General features: G+C 44.6%; 1 protein-coding gene across 3 annotated transcripts in view; it reads left to right on the forward strand.

Annotated features, from left to right (window-relative positions):
• Nucleotides 1–8,843: 8,843 nt before the first annotated feature.
• Nucleotides 8,844–13,351, forward strand: part of GOLIM4 (golgi integral membrane protein 4) — a 29,390-nt gene continuing 24,882 nt past the window's right edge. For all 3 annotated transcript variants that reach the window (XM_005525111.3, XM_088061088.1, XM_014254485.2), the window contains exon 1: nucleotides 8,844–9,373. In XM_005525111.3, coding sequence (XP_005525168.2) covers nucleotides 9,187–9,373 — 187 coding nt within the window. In that variant the 5' untranslated portion in view covers nucleotides 8,844–9,186. The remainder of the gene's footprint in view (nucleotides 9,374–13,351) is intronic.

Consider the following 13,351-nt stretch of genomic DNA (forward strand, 5'->3'; position numbering starts at 1 on the left):
TGCCTTGGGTTATGAGTCAAGTCAAAACAAAGCAATCACCTCTTAAATTGTGAAGGGAAAAGAAAGTAAAAGTGAAATTTGGAGTATGCTGTAGTCAATAACCTGATGTTGGCTTTAACAGAAGGAGGGTGTCACCCAGAAAAGTGCCTGTAGGAATTCCAGTCTTTGTTTTATGCACATAATACACATTAAATAAGAATTCTGAGAAGTGCGGCCCTTAGGTAAACATAGTTCTTACTTGATTTGATTAGGAATTGCACTTTTAATCAATCCTTCTTAAGGGTAAGAGGTCAGCAATTATTTTACCTTTAGATTTGGAGATTTCTGCCATATGAAACTGGAGACAAATCATCAGCTCTTCCTAACAGTAGGTTTCTTCTACATGTGCTACATGAACTCAAAAGCTCTATTGCTTTGCTGCAGCAGATTTATCCATTCTTTCAGTCTCTTTAGAGATAAAACAAATTATTTTTAAACAACCAGGAAGTTTACCTGAGCCATTGCAGAAAGCTCACCATAATAAAATACTGTTTTATCAAAATTTGGCAAAATCCCTCTCGTCATTGTTGGCATTTCAGTGTTAAAATATCCAATAATGCATTTTGATTTCCAGTTGTTTTGGTTATTTCACCCATTGGAATACCACCGCTCTAGTCCAGATGTATTTTAACCTTCTTTTCTGCCCCTGCCAATATTCTGTTTCCCATTTGCTGAGTGCTCTCATCATGAGCAATATGTCTATGTCACTTCCTCCCTGTATATTCAGGCTTTTCCTTGACTCATGCAATCTGGAAGAAGCTAAGCCCAAAGGAAAATTCAAGCCCTTTAGGGTTGCTATTTTTAAATACAGGAACTTCTGTGGGGCTGTTTGGAAAGGAGATTCCTTTTGAAGATAATAAACAACATATGAGAAATAACATTTACAGCTCCTCTCCAAAGTCTCGTGTCCCAGCCCTGAAGCAGGTCAGCAAAAGCGACACTCCAAAAAACATAAAATATCCAAGGAGAAGCCCCAGACAGTCAGCTTTCCACAGCCTGATGCTGCGGGGTTTTGAATTATTTGCTGAAACATGTGGACTCTCCCCATTGACCATGGAAGTGTTCCAGGCCAGGTTAGAGGGGGCTTGGAGCAACCTGGGACAGTGGAAGGTGTCCCTGGCCAAGGCAGGGGGTAGGACTGGATGGGCTTTAAGGTCCTTTTCAACCCAAACCATTCTGGGATTCTGTGATCTGCATCACCAGGCTTCAGGGATCTCTTCCTCTCTCCCTCTGCTCCTCAAGGATTGGCCTGACCTCCTTCAAACACATCTTTGATCCCAACAGATACAAGGCCGACTGCCCAGGAAACAAATCCTCCTCTTTCCACACTACGTGGTGAGGAAGAGAGGGCCCCTTTGGACCCAGAGACAAGAGAGGCAAAGGTGTCCCAGGGGCAGCACAGAGATCATTTCACTCCTTTTTGTTTTTCCTGGGACTCTGCAAATTGCCTCTGCTTTTAAATCCAAGGGCCATCAGCCCCTCCTGGCAGTCACACACTGCAGATCTGAGCCCCACCTGGGGACAAGGTGATTTACATCTAGAGCAGAATGAGTGGCAAAGAAGAACGTGCTCGGAGTGCACCAGGCTTCTCTGCTATCAAACAGCAAGAGCCAGGCAGGTAAGACAAACACTTTGGGTTTGTGCCAGGACCTAAATGCATTCCAGCTGAGAATCCTTGTGGTGCCAGGGTTCCAGGCAGGGTGCTGGGATCCCACTGCAGAGTGGAATCAGGAGTCAAACCCCTGGGGCTGCTCAATGCCCTGATCCCACTCTCATTCCTGTTTTACTACCACTTTTCTGTTGTTTTTGCCTAAACAAATACTTCCAGCAGAAGCTTATCTTTGAATATCTTGTGGTTTATAGTTTACTGTGAAAGGTAATGGCAGGGTTTTTTTTTCTGTGCTAGCAGTATATATTAAGTATTTTTCCATGTTACTAGAAGCCAGTTGATGGCACCTTTCCCCCTGGCTGACTCTCCTCTACCTGAACATTTATTTTCATGAAACTTTCAGGAATGTCATACCTGAGATTGCTGCCCTCTGGTAAATCTGTTTGAGTTAGATAGTGAATTGCAAGGTTTGAAAGTGAACAACACACAAACACAACACCCTGGACTGATTGTAACATCATTTCCTAAGGAAATGAATTCTTTTTTTTTCAATCAAACAAGAAAAGGCACGCACTGAGCTGGACTTCGTGTCTCTCAGGGACTGTTCATCATCCTGACCGGAGCACAAGAATGCCTGATACTGTAGGTGAGTAGATTTTGCTCTCAAGGCTCATTATTTACAAGGCAGTAACTCCGTGCAGAGGTTCTTACCAGCAGCTGTAGCACTTCTTCATTCACAATGTAAATGTGCTGTGTAAATGCTTGTAAAACTTTATGAGCTCCATTGCCTCCAAGCACTTCCAGCCCAGGTATGGTTAATAAATCCTGCATGTGCACTGTCCCGTGCCCCTCCCCAGCCTTCCAGGGCAATATTCCACAGGCAAAGAGCTCCCCTGCTCCCACTGAGCAGCGTTAGGGGGGTTTTTGTTACCTAACTCTCAAAAAGACACAGTCCCCTTGTAAGGAGCTGCACCAGAGATTTAATTAACTTTACTTTTTCCATCCACTACCTGTAGCCTCCATCTCGCACACTCCCAGCCTCACTTATTGACGCTGCTGGGCGCCCACACCATCATCAATGATTTCTTTATTTCTCTAAGAGGTTTTTTAAGGGTGAAAAGCAGCAGCCTCGATCTTCTGGAGAATTCCCACTAGGTGGCACCGATATCCAACATTCCCTCCCCACCCTGCGTGTGGATTCCCCTTGCATTGCTCCAGGTCTTCTCTCCCCTTTCTTTTTTTTGCAGCATTTCCAAACTCTGAGCTCATCGGTTTTAATAACTACAAAAACAAACAGCTCCCGGGATCTTTTTTCCTGTCCTTTCAGTGCTGGATGGATCCAAGCCAAAAACCGAGTTATGTTTTTTCACAGACAAAAAAGATCAATTTCCAGTGTGGTTTCTACAGCTGGTTCAGGAGTCTGACTGGTACAGCCATTAATTATTTCTTCTAGGACCTTCATCATTCGAGTCCTTAGAGGTTCTTTACTTTGTCATCCTCACTTTATGTGCATAATAAACCTGACCTCTGCAGGAGCACCCTGATCCCAAACAGACCAGGGAGCTGGGAAACAGGGAAAGCTGTGAGGAAAACTGATGTAGCAGTGACTGAGAGCTGCCAGCAGCCATTCATCTTCCAGGAAATAAGAGAATGCCTCAAATGAGGCTTTGGCAGCAAATAAAACACAATAATTCTTTCAACAGGAAGTAGCCAAGAGTAATTCTCACTTATAGGACTAAAGTAATCTTGGATATTTTTCATAAGAGATAGAGATTTTTCAGCATGTCTTTCTCTAATTCAGCCCTTTTCTCCACTCCTCCATACTCTTATACATTCCCAAATATGTAGAATTCCTTCAGACTGGAACTAATTTTAGTTTGTAATGTAACAGCAAAGCCCTTCCAAGACTAACAATCACGAAAGATACGTTTTGTGAAAAAAAAAAAAACCTGCACACATTTTCCTGATGAATAGGAAGAAGCTAGAAGTCAATAACTCCAATTAAATTAAAATTACTATTTGGGGATAACCCTGTAACTGACGGGAAAAACAGTTTCTGTTTCTGAGTCTGCCAGACCATGATAATATTATTAACAGAGATAACAGTCCCATGAAAATGAATGTGGATATGGCTGCTGAAGTCCTGAGTTCATTGTAAGCTCATTTAAAATTCTTTATCTACATTTCTTTAGATTTTAAACATAAATTCCTGACTAGTTGGTTTTTTTTCCTCAAATTAACTTTGCAAAGTAAGAGTTTCCAAACTCCATTTGAAAGGCTCCATTTCAGATCCTTTAAAAATCACAAGGATATCAAAGATATAAACATCAAGGAATGTACATTAGTTCTTCACTCACTATCTTACAGTGCAGTGATAATGTAAACAATTATGAAGATGGGATTTCTGGAAGGCCAGGCAGCTTTACAGCTGTGGGATATCAGACCCTGGCTTTTATTCAGGTGTTGGAAAAACAAAGACTGTCGGGAAAAAAGTGGTTAAGTGTGACAAGACTGGAAAAAGCAGGGGACAGAATAATTCAAAATTCACTGACCTATTTACTCCTGCATCTGCCACAGCCTCCAGTCTGGACAGCCCAACAGGAAATGCACCAGGAAAAAGTAATCACTGGAGATTATCCTATATATGAGAGAGAAACAATGTCTGCAGTCAGCCTTCCCAAGCTCAACAATTTCCTCTAACTCATAAAAAGCGGAATGCAGCTGCTGTCCTTCCCTTGCAGATGGGACAGAGAATTCCCAACACTCCAGGCACGGAGAACCCACCAGGCTTCTGTGTCCTTACACCCTCCTGGTGCTCCCCTAGAGTCAGGGATCTTTCCTCCCATTAGGATTTTTCCCTCCCATTCCCACCTGGCTGCAGGCACAGCCCCAGGGCTTTGATGTGCAGTTGTTCATCCTTGGGACAGCCCCAGCTGTTGTTTGTATTCACCCACTGCTTCAGAGGGATCTGCAGCATCAAAAAACCACACAGGAGCAAAATACAAACAGATCCCCGTGAAAATATACAAAATGTGTCATTAGATCAGTGCCCAAAGGCTCAAATATCCTGCCCCTTATTGTAGGATATCCAGATTATCATTAGCACTCAATCATTATTATTTTTCTTTTTTGTTCCTCAGGAACAGGGGTTTCCAATTGCAAATTTCTCATCAGGTGGATGACCTGACCACCGTTTAAAGTCAATTCACTATTTAAAAGATGTGGGATCCTACTCTATTTTCAGTGTTTACTACTGTTTTTATGGAAGCTGTCACGTTAAGAACAATGGAGCATGTAATGGCATGAGGAAGGGCTTTTTTTTTCCTCTGGGGATTGCAGCAAAAGGCTTATCAAATTTCAGTGTTTTTTAGAAGTTGTTCTGCCTTGACAGGCAACTAATGTCTCCAGCACAGGATACACCGGAGCTCAGCTGTGGTGGCTGCATGGCAATGACACCAAGTCACCTGTGGCCATCCCAAGTGCATCCTGTGTGTGTCACGTGTAAAGTGAATTTGTAGCTCTGTGGCAAACACAGCTCCACCACTTGCAAGTCCTGCTACAACAGTTGTACATTGGAATGCATCTACTCACCTGCATGAATTATTTACAAAGGGTAATGGTTTTGAGCCAGTAAAATGACAAGTCTGTTTTAAGTCAGCAAGAACCAGAAGCAATATAAAGTCACAGTGTAGCCTCCTCAGTCATCTCTACCAGGAACCACATTTCTCACCTCAGTGGGGAATTGTTTAAATTACTCTTTGTAAACCCAGAAAATTTTCTCACCTGTGTTCCATCCCCATTGCTACCATGAATGCTGAAGGATTTACAAAAAGGTAAATGTCTTTATGTGCATCCATAAAGTAAAAGCCAGTCATCATCTCCTATTCCACATCCAGAACTGGGGCACCAGAACATAAATGTCAAAGCTCTGATCACTTGGAGTGTCCAGTTTGGGATGCCTTATGTTTGATTATTTTTCCCCCCAGAATATTAAGTAGCATAGAACTTTCTATATTAAAATGCAGCCCTCCTGTTCTCACCTCCAATCTGGACATCAGCAAACAGAGTTCAGCTGATTACTCAGACACTCAGACACAGCTCAGCTGTAAAAATCCTGACTTACCCCAAGGACACAAACTAGGACCTCAAAGAGGGGTAAATTCAATTTTCCCAGGAGCATTCACCTCTTCAAGTCCAATCTTTTTATTCCTGCAGCTCCTGATCACCAAGAGATGACACTGCATGTTAAAACAATCTTTGTATGTCTTAGTAAGCTTTAGCCACTGGACCAAAAGGTTAAACATCTGATGTAATAATTGTGGCATCGAGTTTAGTAAAACTGACAAAATAAAATGACAGAAAATACAAGAAAATTATCTTAAGAGGATGAAAATAAACAAAGGAAAGAAGCAAACCAAAAAATGTAGTTCTGTAGTGTCCAAATTACAGAGAGGTGCACGTTCCACATCTTATGGTTGATGATGAGAACCTGTGTCCAAAGGAAATGGGATTTTTCTGATATCTCTTCCCTAATCAGCTTCTCAGTTATCCAGGTCAGAGTACACAGAGAGGAACTCACTGGGTTATAATTTATCCATTTCTCAAAACGTAGAGGAACTTCATTCTGCTCATCATTTCTTGGTTAGGTCAGATGGAATTGGCCAATGCTTTGGCCAGTGGTTGCTCTGAGCAGCACAAACTCCCAGGCAGTTGGGTTGCACAAGCCTCCTTTGCCTGGGAAATGAAACCAGAGCTGATAAATGGCTCGGTGTAAATTCCTGCCACAAATTCCCTCTGCAGCCTCCCAGCTCCCCATGGCTCGGAAACCACTCATCCCTCACCTCTCCTGATTAGATCTGTAACGTATCCAGAGATCAGGCCAAGTAACATTTCTCTCCTAGCAACTAATTTAATGCTTTTTAATATATTACAGCCTCTTTTAGGTCCAAACCTTTCTATTTTGGGACTTCCAATTCAAATTTGCCTAATAGCTTCACATAATAGTCCCTTGCTCCCAATAAATTCCTCATTTCAACTTTAATTGGTTTGTTCATGGAGAATCACAATTCACACGAGCTGAAGAGATCTATCACTAGCAGCTACTGACTATAAGTAATATTTGATTAAACAAAATGAGATAGCAATTTGCTTTTTTTTTTCTCCTAGCATTTGTTAATGATATTGCCAATTTCTACTAGGAGTTAAAGTATATTTACACCATAATCAATTAAATGTATTTGGAATGGATATTAAATAACACCATGGGTTCAGTGCCCTTTAAAATTTACATTTTATCATTTTAAACACCTTAAAATGTCAACCAATTGTTCTCCAGTGAAAAGTAATCAAAACTAAAGACACAGACTGCTTTTATGAGTGGTGATGTAAGCAACAAGTGGAAGCACAAAAATTAAATCATTTGAAGAGCTGTAATACTGAAGTATAAATCACCCCCAGTGATTGGAAAGTCTCAGTCCAAAAATAAAGAATTATTTCATTTTACTCAGCAGAGTAAAAGAGCCTGAAGAGCCTGGAAATGGAAAAAGCACAGGACAGCTCTGAAGGAGTTTGGTAGAGGGAGTGGAGCTGGAGCTTGGTTGATACTAAGGAACTTCCTGGATTTTTTTTTGTGAAAGAAATGGATACTCTAAACCAGCATGAAAATACCTCAACTTGAAACACTCATGGTTGGAACAAAAGATTTAAATGTAACTTCGAGGAAGCTTCCTAAAGATGAGGGAAAAAGATTTTTCTTTTTTAAATCATCACTGTTTCAAAGCAATTACAGTTCCTTCCTGAGTGTCTAACTCGTAATTTCAAACACCTTGGTCCTCAAACTGCGAGCAAGAGATTTCATTAAATGAAAATATATCAAACAGATATTTGAAATACACGTAGAAATCATATTAGGTTCTGGTACTGACTGCTATTAATTACTGGGATATGCAGAATATTTGAGTAAGAATTTCTTAAGCTTCTTTGATGTTGTTTTTCTATTAAGGCCAGAAAAATGCTTATGCAAAACACACACTTATGAATATTTAGGAAAAAAATAACTTTGGCATATTAATTTTGATTGATTTTTTTACTTATTCTTCTAGTTTAGCTTGAGACTTGGTTGGATTTTGTTTGTCCTGTAATAAAATAAACTAGGAGAGGGAGCTGTATTTAGGCTAAGTCTGAATTTACACTGGTGAGGTATATGTGACCTAGCTCACGTTTTTAGGCACCACAGAGGGATTTGGGAGCACTGATTTAGGATGGCACATTTTTGGGAGCCTGAACTGTGGCCTGGGCTGGGCTCTGCAGGGTGAAAAGGCCAAAGACAGTGAAGGTTGTGACAGTCGATACCCAAAACACAGCGCAGCCAACAAGCTGTGAAAGAATACATTAATATGATGAGTAGGTTTGGATAGGATGTTGGGAAGGAATTCTTCCCTGTGAGGGTGAGAAGAGGCTGGGCTGGAATTCCCAGCGAAGCTGTGGCTGCCCCTGGATCCCTGGGAGTGTCCAAGGCCAGGTGGTGTCCCTGCCATGGCAGGGGTGGCACTGGGTGATCTTTGAGGTCCCTTCCAACCCAGACCATCCTGTGATTCCATGAACACCTCCGCTGCTACACAGCCTCTTTGGGGCTTTGCCTTCCCGGTGCCCCTGAGCCCCAGCCCGTCCCGGCGGTGCCACAGTGACAGCGTGTCACCCCCGCTGCCAGCCCCTCTGTCCCTGTCCCCTGTCACTGTCCCCTGTCACTGCCCCGCTGCCAGCCCCTCTGTCCCTGTCCCCTGTCACTGTCCCCTGTCACTGCCCCGCTGCCAGCCCCTCTGTCACTGTCCCCTGTCACCGTCCCTCGTCATTGTCCCCTGCCACTGCTCCTCTGTCCCTGTCCTCTGTCCCTGTCCTCTGTCACTGTCCCGCTGTCACTGTCCCCTACCACAGCTTCCCTCCATCACCACACGAGCCTCGTTCCCCAGGCGGCTCCGGACCGGGGGCTGCGGGGATCAGGGGATCAGGAGCTGAGGGGATGTGTGGACCAGGGGCTGAGGGGCTGAAGGCGGAGGCTGGAGGGGCGGGAGGGAAGCGCGGCCCGCTGCGGACGGACGCGGCCCGCACCCAATGCGCTCCGGAGGGAGGGCAGAGCCCCGCGGCCCGACCCAATGAGGCCGCGCCCGGAGCGGGACTTCCTTCGGGGATCCCGCGGCGGGGGAGCCGCGGCCGAGCGGGGACACGTCAGTGCGGGGCCTGCCTTTGTTCCCCGCAGCCCCCCTCGGCCGCAGGCACCGGCACAGGCCGCAGGGACACGGAACATCCCCGGCATGAGCCCCGTTGCTGCCCGCCCCGGAGACACCGCCCCGGGCTCCGCGGCCGTGCCCAGGGGCTGAAACGCTGGGCCGGCCCCGCCTCCGCCGTCCCTTTTTCCCTTCTTCTTCCTCCTCCTCCTCCTCCTCCTCCTCCTGCTGCTCCGCCCGGGGCCTCCGATGCCGCCGCCTCCCGCCCGCTGCTGAGCCGTGACGGGCGGGGGCCCTCGGGACCCCGCCGGGGACATGGGCAACGGGATGTGCTCCCGGAAACAGAAGCGGATTTTCCAGACGCTGCTGCTGCTGACCGTGGTGTTCGGGTTCCTGTACGGGGCGATGCTCTACTACGAGCTGCAGGGCCAGCTGAGGAAGGCTGAGGCCACGGCGCTCAAGTACCAGCAGCATCAGGAGTCGCTCTCGGCTCAGTTACAAGGTACTCCCTCGGCAGGAGCCTCTGCTGCCCCTCCCCAAGGCTTTCAGAACACCCTCCTCTTCCTCCGGCTCTCCAGCCTCTCTCAAAGTTTTGCTCCTTCTGCCCCTTCTTCTCCTCCAGCCTGGGGGGTTGCAGGGTCTCCCCGCGCTGGGGTCCCAGCCCCGCCGAGGTCGGGGTGAGCTTTTGTCCTGGGTTCCTAGAGAGCTCTCGGTCCCACACATCCCGTAGTGACTCGTGTTCCCAAAGGACTGCACATCACTTGGCAGTTCCTGGCATAAATGGGAAAGGCAGGCGTGCAGTGCAGACCGTGTCCAGTCTGGGATTCTTGCGGGCTGCTCTGTTGTCTTGCAGGGTTTTATGTTGAGCATCCATCTGCAGCTCCTGGGCAGCATAAACCTTAAATAGCTCCAGGATGGAGGAGAGGACTACTCTAATAAAGTGGTTTTAAAGGGTGATTAAAAGTAAAGTTTGAGTAAGTTACTTGGGTAAGGCTATTCTATTACTTTTGGAATAACTTTGAATTTATTGGCTTAAAGGTGCCACATAAATACAGATCCTTGTGTATCTTGGTTTAAGGATGCAGCAAATGTGGGTGTCCTGTAGTTGAAGATGAAAAGTTGTCCATGTCTGACATCTGAATGCCAAGAAATCAGAAGCAAAGCAGTAGGGATGTACCTGAAACATCAATGGTCTGGCAGTGAAAGACCTCAGCACCTCTCTAATTGTCAAGTGCAAGGTTATCAGGTCAGCACAAAGCCCAGAGCCAACTTTCAAGTTTTCTTTCTCGAAATAGCATGAAAGGAGAATCAGAGGGATCTGCTGTAGCAGCACTAAACTTCAGGGTGATCCTCAGCCATCCTTTTCCCCCTGGAAGCATCCATCAAAGCATGCCTGGCAGCACACAGCTTGTGTGCAGAGCACAGAGTTGGGTTTATGTTAGATTCTTACAGTGATTTGTTCCATCAATGTGTTTAGTCACAAGCTGGCTCCATCCTTACTTAGTATTTCAATTTCAGGCCATTTCCAGGTAATACCGGGGAGGTCTTTGCCAGAAACCTTCATTTTAGTCAGAGAAAAGGTGTAAATGTTTGGCTGGGAAGGAGGTGTGTGGCTAAAGGGCTACTCTTGCTAGGCTGTGTATTTGCCAACAGAGGACACAGGAACATCTTGTTCTCTAGCTGAAGTTTGACAAGCTGGCTTTTTCTTTTGCTCTGGCTTTGCCAAAGAGGAGTGCAACAAACTTTATCCTGACACAGAGGAAAGATGCTCTGGATCAGATATGTGAGGTCTGGACTGTTGGTTTGAGCTTTCCATGCTTTTGAATAGCCATCATCATCTTTCCAAGCATGTTCATGGAAGCAGCAGGCCACTGTGGGAGCTGCATTTTCTGTAATTCTCCTGCTTGTTTCAGTGTGTCAATGGGAAATGTGAAATATGGACCAGGATCTGATGACATTAATAGATGTGATGATCCATGCAATAAACTCACATGGTTCTGGGATCCATGCCAGTGTATCAAGCCCATTAAACAGGAGAATTTATCTATGCCAAGTACAGTAGCAGTAAACCATGTTTAAAAAAAATAATCACTGGCAATTAGGTCACAGAATAGAAGGAAAAATAAAATGTAAGAATAAAAAATGGTTCTTTAAGTTCTCTGTTCTGGAAGTAACTGTTACACCTAAGAGAGGGTGAGAGCCCAGAGGAATACTAAATGCAGCAGCAGCCCCTGGCTGCCTGATGTCCCACTAAAGTAAAGGGAAGTCTTATTCCTAAGGACTCCAGAGGATCTGGGAAATAAAACTTTTCTTCCCTGTCTTTCTGCAATGGCCCCCCCTGCACAATCACCTGGATTTTTGCAGTAGGAGTTTGCTAGTGAGGAGAACACAGGGAATTCAGAGCCTATGTCTACACCCAGCTCACCTGGAGAGACACAAGCTTTTGATGTGAAGTTTTGGTGATGCCCACCACCAAACCCATTCCTGAACCTGTACTATTTAACTCTTTGTTATGGAACAACAGGGAAGTGTTTTCTTTAAGCAGAGACTTGGAAACGGCAAATCCAATTTGCAGGTGCAGTATCTGACTGCACTTTGAACTTTTGATTTTAAATGACCTGGATTTTAAATCAACAGTTGGTTCCTGTTGCCAAATTTAAAAATAAAACAAACAAAAAAAACACCTCTATGAATATCTGACCTATGTCTCTTGGCTGTCCTAAGATTATTTGAGTTTGTTGCTTTATGAGAACAATAAAATTAAAATATTGCATTGGTAAAGTAATGTAGTTTGTCTTTTCCATGCAGCATAATTAGTTTCTCTATAGATCCTGGACTCAAGATAACTTTGGGGCCTGAAATATGATGGAAGCACTCTGAAATCTTTTCAAAATAAGCCAGTTAAAGGGCAAAGTTATAGGAAAGGAGGGTGCTGCAGCAACAGGGATTGATTTCTTGGTGTTCACAGCTCTCCTGGGTGATTGAATAAGGCTTTAAAGCTGAGCAGAAAAGGATACCTTGGACTTCTATTTCCTGAACAACCACTTCATCAGGAGGCTTTTATAGGTTTAAATGTAAACTACAAAAATAAAAGGTAACTTGTAAAACTGGTGTTGATGAGAATGCTGAGGCTGTATTGTGGCAGGCTGGCTGTGCCACTGGAGTGAATCTCTGGGAGGACAGTGAAGTATCACCTGTTGCCTGACTTTGTAGGGTTTTGTTGTGACTGCTGGAGCCCACAAATGCAGTTTCTTTCTGGACTGCACACAGAAGAGCTTGGGATTGTCCCTGTCAGGGCTTGTGAGTGAAACTTGAGTCCATTTGTGAAATGCCCTGAGGTTCATGGACACTCCTGAGTTTATGGACACAGTGGCAGTTTAGGACCTGAATGCCTTTGGTCTGCCCAAAATCTGAATCAAGATCCTCAGCTGTAGCTCAGAGTGCAGCTCCCTTCACTTCTTGCTGTCCCCTCTACTGTTTGTCATGTTTTGGTGGGTTTTTTTCATCGCTGTAGGTAAAACAACCTTGGTTTTGGTACTTGGCAGTTCTTCATGCCCGAATGAACTGTTCTTTCTGTTTTTCCATGAAAAGCCAGCTGTCTTAGATTTTTATCTTTTTCATTGCCTTGTTTTTCTCAAACACAGCAACACCTGAAGGAGGCTCAATCTCCTGGGAATACGTGGGAAAATAGCAAGGCAGAAAGCACAGATCACTGGGAAATGGTGCAGGAAGAGTCTCAGAGTCATTTAACACACACACCTGATCTGAAGAGAGCTACACACGGCCCTGGTTTTGGAGGGTTCTGTTCTCCCTGGTGTTCAGAGCTTCAGCCACTGCTGAGAAGTGTTTGTGCCCCTTGGAATAAGCCCAGGGTACAAAGGGAAGGTTGGCAGACCTGGGAAACACAATAACTGCATTAGAAAGGCTGGGATCTTAAACTCCCCCCCCCTTTAGAGGATCAGATTGCAGAACATTTTGTAGAAGAATATCAAACTTTGGCATTTTTCTCAAACAAAGTTCTGCTGGGCATGGAGAAAGTAGGGCTGCTTTTGTAATCCACAAAGGCAATACCAGGGGCAAAATTTAGAGATGACACAAAATTTTTTGACTGCTGAGAAAACCTAAAGTCATTGTTACCTATAAGGTCTTTCATAGAGAAGCTGATCTTCCCAGTAAGCTGATTATTTGAAAGTCTCATTCTCTGAGCACTATATACATTTGAAACATGGATTACTTAGTATTTCTTAAAGTGATAAAAGCACAACTTGATGCTCTTTGCCTCCTTTAAATCTGTATCTAAGTCTTGAACTATTGGCTATACAGGAAGAGGCTTCAGTTGCTAGAACAGAACCACACTGACAGCTGCAGGTGAGCCTGATTGTACCTGTGGTTGCTGCAGGATTGAAGGTATCTACAGACATCTTTTCAGCTCTTGCAGCTTCTGTCTTCTCATCCTCTGGGTGTTAAGTAACCCCTTGTG

The sequence above is a fragment of the Pseudopodoces humilis genome, chromosome 11, assembly GCF_049639895.1.
Source record: "Pseudopodoces humilis isolate 2021_Gansu_Grassland_sample_001 chromosome 11, ASM4963989v1, whole genome shotgun sequence".
NCBI lineage: Eukaryota > Metazoa > Chordata > Aves > Passeriformes > Paridae > Pseudopodoces > Pseudopodoces humilis.